Source organism: Myotis daubentonii, chromosome 7 (genome assembly GCF_963259705.1).
Source record: "Myotis daubentonii chromosome 7, mMyoDau2.1, whole genome shotgun sequence".
Lineage (NCBI taxonomy): Eukaryota > Metazoa > Chordata > Mammalia > Chiroptera > Vespertilionidae > Myotis > Myotis daubentonii.
In genome coordinates this window covers 45,116,851-45,139,211 of record NC_081846.1, presented here as the reverse complement: position 1 = coordinate 45,139,211, position 22,361 = coordinate 45,116,851, and the positions used below count along the sequence as shown (strand labels likewise).

The following is a 22,361-nucleotide window of genomic DNA, read 5'->3' as shown; positions in this document are numbered from 1 at the left end:
GATTAACCCAAGAACTTATATACATATATGCATAACCCATTGTCATAAATAGTATGGTGAAGGCCTAGGGAGTGGGAAGAGAATGAGCTAAAAGAGGTCAATGAGGGTAAAAGGGGTTTATCTGTATAACTTTCAATAATAAGGTAAATTTTTTAAAAGAATAATATAATTATTATTATTGCAGACAATATTCACTAATGGTTTCTAAAATTAGTGGGCAAAAGTTTGAGGAGAAATGAGCGAGATATTTGCATAGTCTCAAAGTATCTCCCTTCCATATAATTATTAATTATAAAGGGAGATATGATACCTTTTCATTGAAGAAAGTCAGTAGACACCACTTCAGATCAACATTACCAGAACATGACATCTGACATCATATGGTGAACTGAGAAGAGTATGTGATTTTTGAGGTATTCTTATCATAAATGCATGACCTCAGTCTAATCATGAGAAAACATCAGACAAACCCAAATTGAAGGACGTTCTACAAACTAATTGACCAGTACTCTTTAAAAGGGTCAAGGTCATGAGAGACAAAAAAAGATTAAGGAAATGTCACAGAATCAAGCAGCAGTGACATCTAAATGAGATTTGAGGTCCTTGATTGGATGCTAGGACAGACTTTAGTGGAAAAATTGGTGAAATTCAAATAAAGTCATTAGTTTATTTGTATTGTCCCAATGTAATTTCTTAGTTTTGATCATTGTGCTATTGTCATGCAAGATATTAATGTTAGTGGAGGCTGGGTAAGGGACTTGCTCAACTATTACTATTTTTTGCAACTTCTCTATAAGTTTAAAGTTATTTCAAAACAATTTTTTTAAAACTGTAGAGGGCAAAAATAGAGGATCACTGAAGATCAAAGGGCAAGAGAGGAGCAAAGGGGAGGAGACCAGGGCCTGATTACATCATAAGAGCTTCTGGATCAAGCTATGACTGAGAAGAAACTCCAGGACTTTGGGGTTTTAGGGACAAGAGTGCAAATAATTTTTCTATACCTAACCCTAAATTTTAATAAGTAGAGCAAATTCACAAGCCATTGAGTAAAAAGGAAAAAGGTGTAGCAAGAAAAGCAAATACAGTTTGCATTCTACAAAATGTTAGAATGGTATCATTAGTATTTAAAAACAAAACCTTGAAATGTTTGTAAGTATGCTTCTCCAATTTGCTCAACACTTCTGAAGACCACTTTGGGTTATCAACTGAATTCACGCCTTGTGTAAGGATATTACCTACCTAAATAGTGTTCCTGAGACATGCAAGAAAACTCAGCCTAAAACATCGTTCTATTGGCCGTGCCACAGGACATGAAGCTCACAGCATCCATCTCTTTGGGTTAAGGTCTTGAAAGTCTCCACTAAAAAGTACATGCTGTTGCCCAAACTATAAATATTCACCGAGGTTCTATTGAAAGAGTGGTATATTATCAACCGTTAGCAACTTAGCACCAATTTATTAACCAGATTAATTCCTGCTCCCTGGGGGGGTTTTGGAGAAATGGAACAAGTCATTTCGAATGAAAGACAGGAGGAAGAAGCTGCAGTCTAAGAAGAGAGACCCGGATACTGTGCTGACTTTGGCGGTCCAGCTCAAAGGTACCGGGTAGAGAGAAGTAAGAGGAGCAGAAAGCAAAGAAGAATGCCACTGTACCAAGAACAAATCTACCCAGCATTCCTGTCTGCAGCCACCATCTGCAGTAACAGTATCAGCATGGTTTAAGGCGCACATCAGAGCAGGGACCGTGCACGCCTCTGCGGACTGTTCCCGCACAAGGGCATAAGCTCCCCTTGCCAAGCCCTGCATCCTGGAGGGGGCTGCCTCTGCCCAGGATGATGCTTTTCTCTAATTATTGCAAAGGTGTGGCAGTACCAGCCCTGCGTCAAAGTGATTTTCAAACCTGTTTCACCTACGGAGGGACGAGAGCATGTTGATACTTCCACTTTGGGGAATGTGACAAGGGACCTCACTGCCTTCCACCCCAACTGTGCACCCAGGCCACTGGCACCCCAGTCACCGTCCTGACGCTCAGGCTTGTTTTGGAGGAGGCAGGAGGCAGAGGACACGAGGCTGTGGCTCAGAAAAGAAATTAGCAGCGGTTGTCAATGATTTTTAATGACGGAGCTACTGGAGCAAAGTCTCTACTGGAAATTGTGTGGACTGATCTGTTATTCAGGTGGTTAGAGGCGAGGGCAATGGAGAAAGCTTCCATTCTACCAGAATCCTAGTCAACAAAAACCCAAAATAAAACATCTTTATCCCATTTCTGGCTACATTATTTACTGCAAAAAAAAAAAAAAAATACTAGAGTCAACGTTAGGGAAGTCGCTGTGCTCTGTGAGTTATTTCTCCCCACTGCTTTCCGAACGGTGTCACTTTGCAGGACGGCATCTAACGTATTTTGACAAGAGAAAGTGATAAATCAGTACATTCTCTCATTAGAGCAGTAGAGAGAGGCTCAAAGAAAATCCCATCTGGCCTTAGAGCAGTGGTTCTCAACCTGTGGGTCGCGACCCCTTTGGGGGTCGAACGACCCTTTCACAGGGGTTGCCTAAGACCATCGGAAAACACATATATAATTACATATTGTTTTTGTGACTAATCAGTATGCTTCAATTATGTTCAATTTGTAACAATGAAATTGGGGGTCACCACAACATGAGGAACTGTATTAAAGGGTCGCGGCATTAGGAAGGTTGAGAACCACTGCCTTAGAGTGTCTTACCTGACGAAGATAGTGAGCTAATGCTCACTTGGGTTTCGCCCAAACTCTCTTCTGCAGCTTCCTCTGGCCACCGGTTGAAGCTGAGGCTCACTTTGGACCCATGAGCTGCCAAGAGTGCTTCCCCCTCCACAGAGCACCACACACCCTCAGTGAGCCCAGATGAGAGTGCAAATTCCACTCCTAACAGGAGCGTAGGAGATTGTCAGCAGCATTTATTTCCTTGGGTTGTTCTTGCAGGATTCCCAGCCAGTGACATAACACAGGTGCCGAATATAGAGGGGGCAGCCACCTAGGAGCTTTTAATTTGAGGCACCATCTGCCGCCCAGCTTTCCCTCCCAGTAGTCTGCTCCCGCCCAAAATATTTGCATAGGGTTAAGCTATCGTGTCTCCAAATGGCCTGCTAAATGCAAGCAGCATAGTTGGGAAGGAGAGCACATTAGTAGCCCTTCCTCAGTCATGCAACAAATATTTAGTGACTGCCTGCTATACCTAATCAGGCCTCTGCTGTGCCAAACAAGGGTAACAGGAATAGATGTGTGGAGCCTCCTGTCTCAGGCCTTTCTTATCTATCAATTCTTTCTCATCTTCAGCTTTTGTCACTCCTGCAGGAAGCCTTCCATGAGCCCCATCTCTGCCTGAAATGACCCTCTTCTATTCTCCCACTAGAGGCCCAGTGCATGAAATTCGTGCACTGGAGGGGGGGGGTGTCCCTCAGCTCAGCCTGTACCCTCTCCAATCTGGGACACCTCGGGGGATGTCTGACTGCCAGTTTACCCTTTCACAATCCAGAACTGCTGGCTCCCAACCGCTTGCCTGCCTGCCTGCCTGCCTGATTGCCCCTAACTGCTTCTGCCTGCCAGCCTGATCACCCCCTGACCACTCCCCTGCCAGCCTGATCGATGTCTAACTGCCCTCCCCTGCCGGCTTGATCGCCCTCAACTGCCCTCCCCTGCTGGCCCAGTCACCCCCAACTGCCCTCCCCTGCTGGCCCAGTCATCCACAACTGCCCTCCGCTGCTGGCCTGATTGCCCACAACTGCCCTCCCCTGCCAGCCATCTTGTGACAACATGGACATGGCCATCTTGTGACCACATGGGGGTGGCCATCTTATGCCCACATGGGGGTGGCCATCTTGTGTGAGGGTGTGGTGGTCAATTTGCATATTATCTCTTTATTACATAGGATGATGTTCTGTGGATACCCCTGTCCATTCAACACTGAAAAGGAACTCCCCATTCCCAGAATCTCAAATAGGGGCAAAGGTCAGTTTATGTCTCAAGATCTCCTTTCATTTTCATTTTTGTTGTAAAGGATTACATAAAAATAACTAAAAAAAAACACCATGTTTTCAGAACTACTCAAAGGAGGAAAAAATTGACATTCATTGCACAAAGTCTCAAAAAAATCAAGTCTATATTGCTCATAATAGCAAATGTGGCTGTGGGTCATGAACCTGATCTAAATCACTGAAATCCATAAAAATAGTTACAACTTGTTCATAAAACACCTCTTGCGAGACTTTGCATAAGAAACTTTAGAAGGTAATGAAACATCAGATAATGGGGAGAGCTAATTAACTCTGGCCAAGGCGGGACAGGCTCCTCTTTAATATCTTAATTAGGCACGGTACCCCTCCACTCGTGCCCTCTTCACCTGAGTTTCCAATATTGATGAGCAGAGGACTAGGCCTGCTGCCACCTGACTTTGCCCAGATTTTATTTTTGAGTTTCACTATGCACCTTCTTATGTCTTCCTGCACATTTTGGGGTTACCCATTAGAATAATTTTGATAAATAGAGCTTATAATTGAGAATCAAGGTTCCCCAGTCCCATGTTCAAAATTTGAAATTAAAACCAGACCTATAAATCATAGTGAAAGATGTAAAATGAAACTAAAGAGGAGAGAAAGATTATCCAACTGGTTAAGAAAACCCTTTTATGTCTACTTTATCTCATAAAATATGGAGTCTTGGGGAAATTCATAGTATCTAGGATTCAGAAAGCCCTTTTTATTCTTTCTCCTCCTTGCATTTTTTTTTAAATGCTATGTTCTCAGGTTTCGCAGATCCATTAGCCATTTGGATTACCACGGTATTTAGTATCAGCTTGAGTTCTTGACAAAAGCAGAGGCAGTTTTCCAGCATGGAGAAGCATTTGTTAAGTACAGACAAATACCATTTGCACATCTCCAAATGGGGCTAATTTTGAGATGATAAAATAAAATAAGATTACTGAGCATCTAGGCTTCATAATGACCCATTTGATTTCACAAAATAATTCAAAGGGAGGTCAGGAAATCCACCAATTACTAACTGTCAAAGACATATTAAGAAGCATCACGGCTAGTGAGAACTTAGAGTGTTCATCTATGGAAACTTGGCTTCCTCTGGGTTTCCCCACCCAATCGTCTGCTCAATATTTACTCTGTTGACAGCACCCTTTAATACCCAAGAACTGTTTCAATCATCTTGAAACAGGAAAAATAATTAGCATGTATTTGTAAAAAAAAGGTGTATAGACATTGATGCTGTAATTATATATCATAATACAGGATACAATTCAATGTCCTAAAAGGCAGCTTGTCTGAAAGCATGTAGGATATGATTTGGGGATGTGTTCAGGGATGTAGCAATTTGGTAGTTGGAAAATAATTTAGGCAGCAAGCAATGTGGTCTACTTACCCAAACCACAGAGCAAGTGTAATTAAAAGGGGGAATGGAAAATATTGTGGGTTTGACTAAGAAGGTTGGGTAGGGACTTTTCTTACTGACTATATAGTCTTCTCTTGTTACAAATGTCAGCATAAAGAACTACACTGATGCAAAGAACATGAAACGATGGCAGATTACATTTTACTCAAGACTTTCCAGTTAATATAGGAAGACAACCCCAGGGTCTTGAAGAAATAATTATGTCAGCATAACTAGGTCATATCTTACTATCGCAGATCACCAACGCAATAGTCAAGATGAGAGGGAAACGTTATTTTTCTTTTGTTAAGGTCAGATTCTCCAATAGGCGGTAGCTGAGGTGAGGGTGAAAGCATGAGAACCAAGAGGTCCTTCCTTGGTGCCAAGGGCTGGGACATGAGCTGGGGGAGCCACACAGCGAGCTGATTATGCAGATGCGTAAAGCAGTCCTTTTCTTTGAGCTCAGACTCACTGTTGCCATCAATTCACATCTCTCTCTTGTGTGGGAATTGAGAATAAATCCTACTCGGTGGGCCCCACCTGCTCTACAAGGCACAGCAGGTCTTCCCAATAGTAGGATTTGCTGGGTGGGCTGCTCCCCTCCTGGAGCAGTGACAATGAAACAGAAGCGCCCCAGACAGAAGGACTAGAATGCAGGGTCCACTTAATCATCAGGCACTACAGGCACAGTGCCTAGGTTCACAATAGGATTAGGGGTCCATGAAAATGTTTTTAATTTCTCTTAAAATCAGCAGAATAATTAATCCAGCAATTACACTCCTAGATATATACCCAAGATACTTGAAACAGGCATTCAAATAAATACTTGCACACAAACATTTATAGCAGCACTCTTGACAATATGCCCATTAATTGATAAATGTATAAACAAAACGTGGCATATCCATATAATGCAATATTATTCAGCCTTAAAAAGGAATGAAGTACTGCCCTGGCCGGGTGGCTCACTTGGCTGGAGCATCGTCCCATACACCGACAGGTGTGGGTTTGATTCCCAATCCAGGTACATACCTGGGTTGAAGGTTTGTTCCTGATCAGGGTGTGTATGGAAGTCAACCAATCGATGTCTCTCTCTCTCTCTCTCTCTCTCTCTCTCTCTTCCTGCCCCCTTCCTCACTCTCTTTTTAAAATAAAAATTAAAAAAATCAATAAACAGCTCTGGCTAGTTTGATTCAGTGAATAGAGCACTGGCCCATGGACTGAAGGGTCATGGGTTCAATTCCAGTCAAGGGCATGTACCTCAATTGCAGGCTAGATCACTGGCCAGGGCAGGCAAGTACAGGAGACAATCAATCAATGTGTGTCTCTCACATGAATATGTCTCTCTCTCTCTGTCTCTTCCCCTCCCTTCCACTCTTTCTAAAAAATCAATGGAAAAAATATCCTCAGGTGAGGATTAACTAAAAATAAAAAAACCAATCAATAAACATCTCCTCAGGTGAGGATTAAAAAAAAAAAAGTTGTGTTTGTGTTTTTTTAAAGGGAATGAAGCACTGATACATGCTACAGTGTAGATAAACCTCCAAGACTGTATGCTAAGTGAAAGAAACCACTTAGATGAAATGTCCAGAATAAGTAAACTTAGAGAGACAGAAAGCATATTGGTGGTTCTCAGAGGCTGGGAGGAGAGGGTAATGGAGAACAATTGCTTCATTGGTACAGGGTTTCCTTTTTGGGTAATGTTTTGTAACTAGATAGAGGTGGTTGCACAACATTATGACTGTATTAATGCCACTGCATTACACATGTTAAAGTGGTCAATTTTATGTTATGTAAATTTTATCTTGATAGAAAAAAAACAATGAACCCAACCTGGATTATATTAATCTCTGTACAATACAGTCATAAAGTATAATTTTTAAAAAATATTTTTTTATTGACTTCAAGAGGGAGAGGGAAAGAGAGATAGAAACATCAACGATGAGAATTATTGATTGGCTGCCTCCTGCATGCCCTCACTGGGGAGTGAGCCCACAACCCAGGCATATGTCCTGACTGGGAATTGAACTGTGACCTCCTGAGCCACTCTGGCTGGACATAAAATATAATTTTTAAAAAATTTAGGAAGGGACCCACAGGCAAAAGTGCCAGAGCACACAGAAGTCATAATGCAGCCCTGACAGATACACGAAGCCCAGAGGCAAGGCGTGAGAGAAGGCAGCATGGCTGCCACGGAACGTGAAGGACCACTTATCCGAGGGGCTGATAAAGTCAGCCGAGGACGACGGACCACTGACAAGACTCAGGATGCCATCTGAAGTGCTAGTGATGTTTTAAGGAGATTAATATCTATAAAAGGTGTCACTCTGCGCCGCTATGCAGAGGCTGGACTAGTGAAGGGTCAGGACGAGCGGTTGTGAGCAGCCCAAACTAGAGGGTACTGCTGACCAGGCTGCCCACAGAGTGTAGAGAGATCCATGGCCTTGGAGACACTTGGAATATCAACAGGACCAACAGGGGGTGAGAGGGACAGGGCTGTCAAGGTTAATTTTCACTTTTCTGGCATGAACATTTAGATCATATAATGATGCTATTCATTAAGGTAAATACTGGGAGAGGGGCAGACATTCAGAAACTGGGCTTTCACCACATACAATCTGAGGCACCTGTGAAACCTCCAGTAGAGGGGCCAAATGGGTAGTTCAATATGTTGGCTGCAACTCAAGTGAGGAGTGGAGATTAAAAAAAAAAAAAATTGGAAAGCTTTTCATATCTGGAATAAAAGGGAATTCCCAGAATGAATGACATCACCCAGTAAAAAAAAAAAAAAAAAAAAAAAAAAAAAAAAAGAAAGAAAGAAAAAGAAAAAAAGTGAGAAATCTGCTCAGGATCAAGTCTTAAGAAAATCTGACATTTAACTGTCAGGTATGAGAAGAAAAGCCAGCAAAGGAGAGAGGGGAGGTGTGGAAAGAGGCAGAAGGAAAGTCAGGAGGGTCGTGGCTGCCACGAAGACTGCTTCAAGCGCGGAGAGCAGCCAGCTGACCCGAACGCGCCGTAAGGTCGAGCAGGATGCAGACATGTAATGCTACAAGGTTTAGCGACATGGAGGGCATCGCTTACCTTTCCAAGCGCACTTTCAGTGCAGCGATGGGTGCCGGGAGCCGGTCCATCCTTGCTGTTTCAAGGGACCTGGCATATATAGCATACGGTTCTTAATATGTTTGCTCCCCTTGGCGCTGTGTTTTAACCAAGGTCACCTCTCCGAGAAAGGTTGAATCCCCAGGTAGGGATTTTCCCCTGGAGTTAGGGAGGGAATAAAACCCCTCAACTAAGTGCCAGGCGGGTAATTAATCCCTTTAACTACGAACAATCATGCTTAAACTACATAATCTTTTCTCCCTGGAATGGAGATAAGAAACGCCCTAACCTTTGTAATAGAGATTGATAGGATTGAATCAACTGGTATAAATACAGTTGTAACAAGACAGAAACACTCAGAATTTAGAACACAGAACTGAGAACACAGGGCTTGGAAGACAGGACCAAGAGAGACAGAGCCTAGGCACAGAACCTACACAGAACATTTTATACAAGACTGGAGATCCTAGGCAGAACCTCTCTGGAGATCCTGAACAGAACTTGGCTGGAGATCCTGGCTACAGAACCTGGCTGGAGACCCTGACAAGCGAACCCGGCTATGATGATCAACTGAACGCTGCCTCTGTGACATTCCTTCTTCGCCGACTCCGTCCACACCTTTGGGGACCCCTGGACCTGCTGGGGTTGGACCCCGGCAGATGGGGCAGACACCAGATGAGAGTAAACTGAAGGAAGTAGGAGAGGAAGTGGAAAGAGAACGGCCAACTCTTTCAAGAAGCTCATTGTGAAGGACAGGAGGAAGTGACAGTGAGACAAGCCAAATCCTGGCTTCACCCAGCCTCACTGCCTGCCCACCTCACAAGAGGGACAGTACGGCACAAGAAACTTTGCCAAAAACAAAGGAGTTAGCAACCTAGTGCTGCTAATTCTTAGACCGCAGTGACAAGCGTGGCCTCGGCCCTCTGCAGCTGGAGGCCGGTCTGTCTAGCAACTTGATAGAAGCCACACTGTGATCCTGTTCATTTTATGACGGTTTGCAAAGGGACCACTTCTCTGACCTTGCACAGCAAAACCGAAGAGGAATTTTAAGTTTGCAGCGTGCTCCCAGCAGCTCTCGAGTTTTAGGGCAAAGCCTCGAGAACAGAGAGGGTATGATCACACTGGGTCGGAGTCCAAAAAGCCACCTTCAAATGATGTTGGTTCAAGAAGCAAGAAGTTGCATCCTGTGAACTTCAGCGGTTCTCTATGTACAGATTAGGAGGATGCCCAGCACTCAATGCTAAAAGCTGAGCCAGTCCGATCCTCCTGCACATTCCTCCAAACCAGCTGCTCTTACTGCTCACTGCCTTCCTCCAAACCTCTCCTGCCTGTGTCCTAAGTTTAAAGTCTGGGACACAGAATATCTCAAAAAGCTGACCTTTTATCCTTTGCCAATTGAAAAGGGAACCAGCCCCACAGACAGGAGACCAGATAGTACAAAGTCCCTGACTGGGTGGTTCCCCCTCCTGCTGGGCACCATCAGGCAAATATGACTTTACAGGGCAAAGTAGTACGTTTCCCTTCTTCACCAACTACGACTATAAAGTTGATTGAATGCCTATGTTACTGCCTTGTAGTCTCTGGTTTCCATTTCAGGGTTGACTCGCTGTCTCCAGTATTAGAGGAGATTTGAGACTGGCCAGAAAGACACCCTATGAGCAACTTTTCTTAGTTCTGTTTTTTATGCCCTGAATTTGGCCGATCAAGTTATCCTTGAGCCTAACACTAGAGCCTGAGCAAGTTCCTTTGAATGTCATGAGGTACCCTCATGTGCATAATCTTGTGCCAAGGAGAGGGCCTTTGCCCAGGCTCTGGCATGCTTGGAGTACGATGCTCCAGATATTGCATCTCTGGACACTTAGCAGAGGTATCATGTAGCTCTTAGATGATCGTGTTTAAGGGGCGGGGGGAAATACTCTTCTCCAAACTTTGCAATGAAAGGGAATATGTTCTAATAGAAAGAGTACAGGAGCGCAGTTGGCGTGGCTCAGCCAGTCAGGGTACCTGCCCGGGTTGTGGGCTTGATCCCCAGTAGGGGCTGTGCAGGAGGCAGCCAATCAATTATTCTCTCTCATCATTGATGTTTCTATCTCTTTCTCCCTTCCTCTCTGAAATCAATAAAAAAAATATATTTTTACAGAGTACAGATACTTTTTTTTTTCTAAATGTCAGGAAGGTAAGTAGTAGTGAGAATGTCCTGCCTCTCTGATTATGTCCTTCAGGATAGAAACTATAAATTGACCATTTTATCCCAAATGTTTATTAAAGGAAGGAAAAAATGCCGTCAATCCTATTAATTCTATGGAGACAGATGTGGTACGTGGGATAATCACCCGGGATATGAAGTCAGAGATCTGGAATTGAGTCCGCATTCTCTAGCATTTGTTATGACTTTGTGTGATAATTTGCCTAGGCCTGAACTATAAATGAAGATCATGCTTATTCTGCTACCCATAACATCAGAAGGATCAAACAAGGTTTTTGTGGGAAAGAAAAGTAAATGGTAGTCAGAAAGAGGACAGAGGTCTGTTACCACCACTCCTATTTAACAGTAAGCTGCCAATGCAATTATTTTTTTAAAAGAGTTTATCAGAACTGAAAATGAAGAGACAGACCTTTTCCTATTTTCAAACAATCTGACTGTCTCCATAGAAAAGTTTATAGAACTTACAAATCATATGTAAGACCTTTCAAAGAGAAAATAATGTTATAAAAAGATATTAAAGTATATTTGAATAAATGGGGATAAAGAATGTTCATGGATAGGAAGATAACATTCTTCCTCCAAATTAATCTACAAACTCAATGTACTTCAAATAAAAGTCCTAACTTTTATTTCAATGGCACTTGACTTTTCAATGGCACTTGACAATTGAATCCTAAAACTGACAGAAAGAGCCAGAGCTCAAGACTATTTTGAAGGGCAGGTTAAGGGGTGGGTGGAGATTTGCCCTACCAAATGTCAAAACATGAAAGACACAGTATTGATCTTATGGTGTCAGCACAGGGAAGGCAGAAAGGAATAAAGGAATAGATTGACACAAAAATGGAAACTCAATAAATGGCAGAGATAGCACTACAAGTGGGGAAAGTTGGGCCATCCAATAAACTTTGCTAAGACAACTGGCTATCCCTATGGAAAGCATATACTTAACACCACAAGAAAAAATTATTTCAAAGTGGATTAACAAGATAAATTGAAAGGCAAAAAATATAAACTTGTAGAGAAAAGTATTTTTATGATACTAGGCAAAGAATTTCTTGAGAGAGACACAAAGTTCCAGCTCAAAGAAATAAAACATCTGTAAAACAATAACACACAGATAAGCAAAGTTAAAGGGTAAGCATCAGATTGGGAAAAGATATCATCGATCCATATATATCTAAATCATGTACCTGGAATTTATTAAAAGTGTTTTAAAATCAATGCTAAAGTGCAAATAACCCCCAAGAAGCAAGAGGACAAAGAATTCAAATAAGCAATTCCCTTCAGAGGAAACATAAATGGATTACACACTTAATGAAAATATGCTCAACCTGACTAGCATGCAGGGAAATGAGAATCGAAATCAGGAGTTAGCATTTCACATAAATCATGTGGAAACACACACACACACACACACACACACACACACACACACACACACACACATTTATATACATGACAATGGCAATACTGGGGTCTCTGCAAGAAAGTTTCCTGTTTGAGGTCAGTTTATGCAGCTGACTGGTTGCTTAATGGCTACTTGTGTTGGGTGGGGTGGGGATGGAGGGAGAGAGAAAAGGGTAGAGACAAGAGGGCAGAGACAGTGCAGTAGCCTATACTCCCAGCCCTTGGATGAAGAGAGCACGGTGGAAGGCAGTGAGCTGGCTTGAACCTTCTTTACATCTGATCCCAGAGGGCTGTGTACTGTGTGAAGAGATCCTTGCAGTGAGAGTCCAGGGGAGCACCATACTAGGGCAAGGAGCTAAATGAGTTAAACAAGTGGAACCAGTAGGAAAAACATGTTTCTGCTAGTTAGTGAAGGTTTCGTTAAGCCTAGTTTTTCTGATTCCTCTTTAACTTCTTAGTTACACTGGCTTGTTTTTCTCCCAGATGAATTTTAAATCATTTTGTCAAATTCCAAAATAAAATTATATTGTTTTGGATTGGAAAAAAATTATCTGCCAAGGCCAAGGACTGGGGAAGGTGTAGGAAAATGTGACTCCTATACACTGCTGGTAGGAGTGTAACTCGGTATGTACACTGTGGAGATCCATTTGGAAATAAATATCTGGTAAATCTGAAAACTATTCTATTGGCCAGTGACTGAAGTTCTAGATATATACCTCAGAGAAACACACCATGCACAAGGAAACATGTCACTGTTTATAGTAGTCAAAAATTGGAAATAACTTAAATATGCAAAGAAAATAGTGATATACTAATTCAGTGAGCTACAGCATTTAAAATGAATAATTTAGAGAAACATGTGTTAACATGGATACACCTCAAAAATGAGGGGGAAAATACAAGTCCTAAAAGGTTGTGTACAGTATGATACCATTTACAGTTTCAAAAACATGAAAACAATTCTATTATGCACACATATAAGCATATAAATCCATTCATGGTATCATTTGGATAAACATCAAATTCAGAGCAGCAATAACCTCTGTGAGTGAAGGGGGAAAAATGGAATGAGACAGGGCTATATAGATTTCAACGATAGCTATAATCATTTCTTTTTAAAAGAAAACAAGCGAATGCTTATAAAATGGTAAGACGTTGGATGCAAATGTTGGATGTAGTTGCACAGGTATTCTATTTTGTATATTTTTTCTGTATGTTTGAAAAGCTTCATAATAAAAAAAGGCACAATATGAATGCCAGCAATTTTGTAAATAAATGTTTGCTGACAACTAGGTGGATCAAAGTGAATGAACACATTAATACGGAATGGGGATTATTTCCAAGTGTAGGAGGAATATTGATTTCTCCAAGGCTTATTTACTAATACTTAACTATGTGCCAGGTATTGTGGGATGTTTTACAGGCATGAACTTATTTAATCTCCTCTATCACCCTAAGAAGATGCAACTGTTATCCCCGTTGTAGACTAGAAAACTGAGGCTGAGTGGAAAGGTAGTCACAGTTACAGAGCCTGAAGCAGCAGAGCCAGGGCATAAACCCAGGTGTGCTAAGTCTAAAATTTATGCACTACATTATACAGTGAAAGTTATTAAATGACTCAAGATGAAAAAGCCACAGAAAGTTACCAAGAGTAAAAATGAGAAAGATCCAATTAGCTAAGATTTTGTAAAGGATCAAGGTATGAGGAAAACTAAGTAGTTTTACAAAATTAAAAGTAAGGCCCAAACCAAACCTGAGCCCAAATACCTAGTGAAAATATAAAGGGAAGATTATGTGGTGTTAGATATTAACTATAAAGCTAATGTTGGCAGAGTCATTCCTTAAGACCAAACACAGACACTGCCCTTTGATAAGAGTGTGCTCAGACTGTAGATGGACTTCTAAGCCTTTTAATCAGTTCTCTTGGAAACATTTCACTGGTTCTTCAAGGTCCATCCTTTCTCACTCACATAGCAAAACTAAATTCCTGACTCATATAAGCCTTACTCATCCAGCACTAACCACAGCTTTGTTGGTATTTTCTACAGGACCAAGTCATCAATGATTTCAAACCACTGTAGAGAAAGAACTGTATCTCAGATGTTTTAGTTGGCATTATTTGGTAGCAAATAACAGCTTCCCAAACTTAAGAAAAAAAACTAAAGGTGGAAGTGAAGCAGTCTCTGTAAGGTTTTACGGGTATCTTCAGGAAATCCGGAAGAGGAAATGCAAAAAGGCACAAAACACTGGAACAAAAACTAGTTCTCAGGAATTCTGGCACCGTTTTCTTCATCTTTTCTTCTGGGGCTTTATCTCTCTCTCATCTTTGCCTTATTGTCTTTCTGCTTCACATACATGTTCCAAATGCAACCTCCCAAGACATTAGCTTTCCGATTCCAAATTCCGAGAAATCATTTACTTGGCTCAGATTTGACCAGATGTCCACTCCTTGTCGGATCATCTAAACAGCTCATCCCTGAAGGTGGGAGGAAGTAATATTCAAAAAATGGGCCAGAAGTTAGTATTTCCCTGTTGTCTAGTAATTGGAGGATTACACTTTTTTCTTTCTTTTGTAGAAATAAGATGCATTTCTTTGATGGCCTTTTCCAATTTAAGGTTGGAACCTTCATGCTAAATTTTCTTTCAATTGAAATGAACCTAAAGATTCTTTGGTGGACTACTAGGAATGTTAAAATAGGAAAGAATTCTACATCAGGGTGTGATTTCTTCAAGACACTACTTTTCTGCTTCATTTTTTTCTTCGTATTCCATCCTTTGTAAGAAGCAGTCACTTTAGACACATTGTCCACTATCAATTTAGATTCTAAAGTTCACCTTCCACATTTTTGCATTAAAAACAAAATTACCACCTTAACTGGTTTTGCTCAGTGGATAGAGCATCGAGCTGCAGACTAAAGGGTCCCAAGTCAAGGGCACATGCCCGGATTGCGGGCTAGATACCCAGTAGGGGGCGTGCAGGAGGCAGCCAATCAATGATTCTCTCATGATGTTTCTCTCTCCCTCTCTCTTCCTCTCTGAAATCAATAAAAATACTAGAATAAACAACAAAAATCACCCCTTATTCTGAAAAAGAAAATCAATGCATGAACCATAGTCAAACAATGGAAAATCCAAAATAATGGTCTTTTTACTACAGAAAAATGAAATCTCAAGAATTAACAGGTGTGGGGGAAAAAATACAAACCACTTATTGAGCCTTTACTATAAGCCAGACATTGCTAAATGCTTACATTTTAATCCTCAAAACCATCTTGGTGGGAACTATTGTTAGTTATCCCTTTTATAATGATGAAAACTTCAAGGCAAGAAACTACCACATATCACATGTCTACTATGTAGTTTAATATGGACTTAGAAGAGAAGCAAGGAAGTTAAAGGCTGGGAGGTGGGGAGGAAAGGCTGAAGGAAATAGAGACACCCACCCACCCCCTGTCCATTTCAGCACATCATTTTTAACACTAAAAACCTGTTTTAAATCTATAATGGCATGGCATGAATCATGTTACATGACAGCATATCCATGCATTTTCTTAAACTTCAACTCCAATTTTGTTATGTATTTGTATCTGGGTAGCTTAGTGGACATTTAAGTTCTTCTATTCTCTTTTAACATTCATCAATATAAATGTCCCTTTTACAAAGACATTTTCAACAATTTTCTCAATCCTGACTCAGCCACGCATCGTCCATCTTTCTTCTCTTTGTGACCAAACTTAATATTGTATGCTTGCTGTCTCCAGCGCCTCTTGTCTTGTGCCCTCAATTACTGTGATCCCCAAAAGATTGGGAATCACTGGTAAAGTTTAAATTCTGAACCCCTTTATCAACTCGATAGCCCCTCCTCCAAAACACTGACACTCCATCTCTCACAAATTCCCGGGTACCTCTATTCTTCCCTTTTTAAGTACCACACTGTGCTTTTGCTAATGTCTCTGCCTGAGTTTCCAAAACTCCTCCATGCAGAATCCATCAGGTTTCTAGAGCATTTTCTATCTGCCACTAGTATAAATTTACCACGATACATTTGATATGCAAGTCTACCTGAACAAGGAACTGGGCCAAATCAATATATCTTTGTCTCCAACACGAAATAAAGGATGTATTTTACTAAAATATCAAATCTTGTCCCCAAGGTATCAACCAATTTGTTCCATGCTCATTATCAGAGAACAAAATAATTACTGGCCCTGGCTGGTGTGGCTCAGTTGGTTGGAGTGTCATGGTGTGCACTTAAGAGCTATGCGTTCGATTCTCAGTCAGGGCACATACCCAGATTTTGGGTTCCATTTCCCATTGGGGCACCAGAGCATGTATGAGAGGCAACCAATCAATGTTTCTCTCTCTCCCCGCCTTCCTCTCTCTAAAAATATCTATTAAAAACAAGCAAACATATCCTTGGAGGATAAAAAAAAAGAATTACTACTCATTGATGGCAAAAAGTTTTAAACATACTACTTAGTGAAACAATTCTTTTACATTGAAAACTATTTTTATCAATAGCATTAAAACCAAAAACCAAATTATCTACTCATAGGTAGCATGAACATGTCAACTTATGTATTTTAAAACCAAATGTTACTACTTAATAACCCCAAATTTCAAACAATATTAAATACAATATAAATTTTAATAAAACATTTTGGGATCATGAGCAGTCAATATGAGGATCTAAATTACAATTAAGACACTAAGGGGATACTTGCTCCATTTAGATGATTCTAATCCAGGACTGTTTATCATTCACTAGAGAAGCTGTTACATAATACATATATATTCCCCATACCCAGAGATGTAGGTCTAGTAATAGGTCAAGGATGAAGCTATGTGGACATTTTAAAATACTCCCAGCGTTCTCTGAAGAATACTGCCTAAGAACTATTTTCCATGAAATGTATGACATGCCTTCAGTTTTATATGTAGATGTATGTTTAATTTTTAAGCAATTTCACTATTTGAAAAATCTTAAGCATTTTCGCTATTCTGCCCAAAGTTACTTACAGAGAACCTGACTTTTTGCAACAGGTTTACTCCATTAAACTTTACATGCTTTTTGGTTAACTGGATTGCTTTTTAAAGTCCTTGACTCTCAATCCACAAAATATAAAGTTTTCTTAAGTGATATTTTCTTTAAATTAAGGCATAGAGTACAGACACCTACTCCATTAGGTTCTGATAAATAGGAATTATTTCTATGTAAATATACTGAATGTATCTTAACTCTAGCATTTACAAAAATAAAGGAATTATAAAAAAACTATTAAAGAATATACAGGGATGAGCAAAAGTAGGCTCACAGTTCTGAGTACACGAGTCTATTCTTCTATTATTTACCATATGAACTATAAGCCTATTTTTGCCGACTTCTGTATCTACACAATAAATTTTATAACTAGAAAAAAACCAACTTCAGGATAATTCTTCAAATATTGTTTCCAGAGTATATTCAACATTTTTTAAACACGAATATAGAAATATTTAAAAACAACATATTCTGAGGATGAATACTTTGACTTCTTTGTTAGGTAAAGATCCAAAGTTCATTGTTATATTTCTAGTGAGCACTCCAAACCCTATTTAAATAATTTTCAAGACTACTTACTTTCTTCATTGCATTCATGCTCTAAGAACTGATAAAATATGCTTGAAAACTCATGGATCAAAAAGTATTGAAATTTTACATATATACTGTAAAATTTCAATACTTAAAAACATCTATACCATCCCTGAATTTTTTTAATCTCCTGACTTAATGAGAATTTTGCTTAGTGAACAATCTCCTAACATAATCCTTTTCATACTTCCTAAATAAAAAAATTAATTACCTAAAGGAGTTTGAAGATTCAAATTCTAATCCTTATAACTTCAAAATAATTATACATTCCATTAATTTCTGTAATTCTAAGACCTTATTTCACATAACAAGCTTAAGTTTCATTCAGAAAAACTTTATTTATGTTTATATGTATATCTAGAGTTGTCCTATGCATTCAAAGATATTATTGACAGTGTCACATTGAGCCTGGAAAACAGACCATGGAAATCTTTACCCCACTGTAGACATGTGGAGAATTGGATTTTTAATTTAAAAATATCTAAAATATAGCCATGTTAATATTAAATTTTCCTTTCCTCCTACCCTGCCTTTATCATAATTACATACACAAATTCAAAATATAACCTTTTCAATAACTCTTGCTATCATTACCAAAACTTGTGTTATCTTTTTCAAGAATCTTCACATAAATTCAAGTTTCTGATAAATCAAAATATTCTGCACATTGCTTTAACAGGAAGAATAAACAAATAAAAAACAAGGCTTGCAAAATGGCATTGATATTACTCAATTTGGGCAAAGATAAAATATTTTTTTCCAAAGTTTTAATAATAAGCTCATTCTTCAGTAAAAAATTAGTAGTCAGCTAGTACCTCTATTCTTCTTTTTAAGCAAATATACCTGTTTAAAATCATTTTGGAGTCTGAAATCAACACTAAGGCAAATAAAAGGCTAAGTTGAAGAAAAACCAAACAGATTTTCTTGCCCCATACCACTGCAATATTTTAAATGCATAGGAATACAACAAACTCAAAAGAAAAAAAAATAGTGTTTTATTAACTACCACACTGTTATAATACACTTTAAACGTACAATAAGGTAGCCTTTAAATTTGAGGTGGTCTTAAGAATAACAAATGAATAGAATTCCAAATTTTTGAAATAGGTGAACTGCTGCAGTTACAGGTATACATTTAGGAAAATTGTATAGCTCTTACAAGACCAGCAATGAAACTTTATTTTGTACATTTTTAATAATTGAAAATATAAACAATAATTAAAAAATAAAAAGAAAATACAGCGTAATAAAAAACATACGTTTCTCAATTAAATGTACTGAATACATATAAATTTTAAGGGAAGAAGCAAAAAAAGAAAATGGTTGATATTTAAGTGCAGACTGACTACCTAGACAAAAAAAAATACTTAAAAAAATATCATAAAACCACTAGTTTTCTATGACTAATATCCATATGGTTGGAGTATCGTCACTATGGAAGTGATTTTGTTATGTTTGCATATGTTATACTTTACTGGTAATTTACATGATGGCTTTTAAGGCCCTGGCAGACATGGTTTTTGGAAACAAGATTGGATAAAAAAGTCACTGCTAAGACGCAATACACCTTATTTTTTTGGTCCTCCAATATGCAAGAAAAGGGATATCTCACTAGAACATTTTCTTACCACCCAAATGCCTCAACCTATACATTTTTAACTTTTTTAAACATTGGTTATATTGCCCAACTTCGTTATTGAAAGAATATTAACAAGACATTATTTTGGCAAATTAAATCTTAAACATGGCTTTTCAACAGGATTTAAAAGGTGACTATCCCTAGAGTTCCATGTTAAAATGTAGTTTTCAAAATCTTACAAGAGTAATGCTTAAAATATTGTACATAGTTAACCTAATTAAAATAATTAGCTTCAAAATGACAAATTGATAAGCTAAGTAAAGCCTACACTATGTAACATTTGCTTGGAAACTTGATTTGTCAGTTATGCATAATAAAAATTCCAGTCATCAAGAAAATTACAAAATTTTTTTTATCATAACATGATTTCTTTCACCCACCAACTTTTTTATCTTACAATAGATAAATACCAACATGTTCTCATTTTTACACTAAACCACACAGGATTGATGCATTTGGTTAGACTACCATTCGCATTGTTAAATTCAATTTTCTTTATATAACTTGGTAAAATTTCATTTCTTCTAGATTCCAAAAGTACCTACAAAACCCATGCAATTTTACCATTTTTAATATACTATGGAATATCATACAAAGTAAGGCATTTCAGTGTCATGTATAACCAAGTTACTGTCAATCCAAAAATTTTTGCACATCAATAAAAAGATATCTAAGAACTTAGGAACAATATTCTTCTCACTACTGTATAAAAATAACCACAATGAATAAGTATTTGTGTAATATTTACTCCATTGTCTCATTTCCAGAAACTGTGACAAGCTGTAAAGGTATTTCAGTGTTGGTAAGGATATCTTGATTGCTGGTGGTGGAAGTATTAACAGTTCCTATCCCTGAAACAGAACCTTGTTGAATATTTGCAAGGATAAGTGTTGTTCCTCCTGCAGTAATCAAAGTATCATCTCGTGCAGTTTCCACAGATGCCAGCACTGTACTGCTAGAGTGAATACCTTTTTTATTCTGATGTGTTTTAATATGTTTGGCAAGGTGATCACTTCTCATAAAGCGTTTTGAACATTCTGGACAAACAAATTTCTTCTCACCTGTTAGAAATAAAATTAAGTAACTTAATTTTCAAAATTCAACAATGGACTGATAATTCCCTGAGAAAGAAAATAACCCAACACTGACAGCTAAGGACAGGGAACAGAGTTCAATTAACATTGTATTAGTTTCACGAACTGCCTCTGCAATTTTCTCTGATAGAATATTTCCCCTCAAAATAAATATCATCTTTACTTTTTGATGAAAAGCAATCTTCTAAACTTATTACAGACTGTCATTCAGACAATATTTTAATACCTCAACTGTGCTAATAGTTTGTATTAAAACATGTTACAAGGTATCAGCTAAAAAACGATAATCTGTAACATACAGGAGGTCCTTACATAAAATTTTGTTCAAATTGTTTTTTAATAACGAGAAGAAAAAATGACTTCTAATAGAGCCACTGTTCTCACCATGTCTGCGTGGATTTTCTCTAGGTACTCTGGTTTCCTCCCACATCTCAAAGATATGCACGTGAGGTGAATTGGTGTGTCTGTCTGCACTGTCCCAGTCTGAGTGAGTGGGGACGTAGGTGTGAGTGCACCCTGCAATGGAAGGGGGTCTTGCCCATGGCTGGTTCCTGCCTTTTGCACAGAGCTGCTGAGAGAAGCTCCAGCCACCTGCAACCCTGAACCTGGCATAAGCAGGTTGGAAAGTCCTCTGTTTATACACACACACACACACACATCTTATATGTATTTCAATGTTTAATATTAGAAGTGTAGTGATGTTTTCTGGTGTGTTTTGCGTGGTTTTTTAAAAATCTTTATTGTTGAAAGTATCAGCTGTCCCCTTTTCCCGCATTGATCCCTTTTAGCCTGTCCCCGATGTAGTGATGTTTTTGTGATCAGAAATATGCCATAGGAACTTAGCTCTTGCTTATGTCAGCCAGCTTATGGTAACATTGTTTTTGATAGACATCATTTCACTTAAAAGTCTCAGTTTCTACTGATGCCATTGAGAACTCACTGTATTCCTTTAAAAAAAAGTTTACAGCTTTAAGCTATATTTAAGGTAGTAACATGTTGTACCAATGATATTAAACCTCCAACTCTTAAACCTGAATTCAAGTACAGAGTACTTCAAGATAAAAGTAAAAATGCAAGCTTGAGGTCCACTAAGATTGAAATCCCAAGAAATGGCTAGCTGAGTTGACTTCAGCTGGAATAATTAAGAGCATGCCCAATATATCATGTTAAAGTTAATAAGACCCTGATGAATAAAATATTTTTAATACAAAAGACTAAATTCTATGATGAAGACTTAACTATGTAAGAGGACTAGAAGGCAAAAGGCCAGCCTGAAAGGAATCCAGAAAAATTCATCAACAAATCTAGCATTTTCTTAATTTATTTTAACATGCCTTATCTATCTCCTGTTCCAGCACCTCTACTCGAGATAGGTTCTCAACAGACCTCATGTCTGAATTATATTGCAATGACACCCTTGTCTTTACCTCTCTAACCTGACAAATCAATGCCAGACAAATCTTCCTTAAATACCAAATTTTATTACAATACAAAACTTCACCACTGTAGTAAGTGGTATGGGAATGCAAGGCTAACTTGAGATAACTAAGATTATGGCTCAATTCTAAAATCTACAATCTCATCTTCACTCATGTCAAATGATCCTTCACCTCTTTTATTCACACACTATTCTTCTGAGAAGATATTTCCCAAAGTTTCTCTTGGAACATTAGTTCTGAGAGATGCTCCATGGCAAATGGCACAAAGATCAGATATTTGGGAAATGCTACACACACTACATGCCCCCCCCCCCCAATGTTTTCCACACATTTGGTCATAGACCTTCCCCCCCCACTCCCCATTTCATTGTTTCTTATATCCTACTGACCAAATTCCACTGAGGAAAAGTCTGTTATAGGGTCACAGTA

General features: G+C 38.9%; 1 protein-coding gene across 2 annotated transcripts in view; it reads right to left on the bottom strand.

The window, feature by feature from the left end:
• Positions 1-18,732: 18,732 nt before the first annotated feature.
• The window catches only part of SP3 (Sp3 transcription factor), a 51,574-nt gene continuing 47,945 nt past the window's right edge, over positions 18,733-22,361 (bottom strand). For both annotated transcript variants that reach the window (XM_059704045.1, XM_059704046.1), the window contains one exon: positions 18,733-20,460. In XM_059704045.1, the coding sequence (XP_059560028.1) occupies positions 20,144-20,460 (317 nt within the window). In that variant the 3' untranslated portion in view covers positions 18,733-20,143. The remainder of the gene's footprint in view (positions 20,461-22,361) is intronic.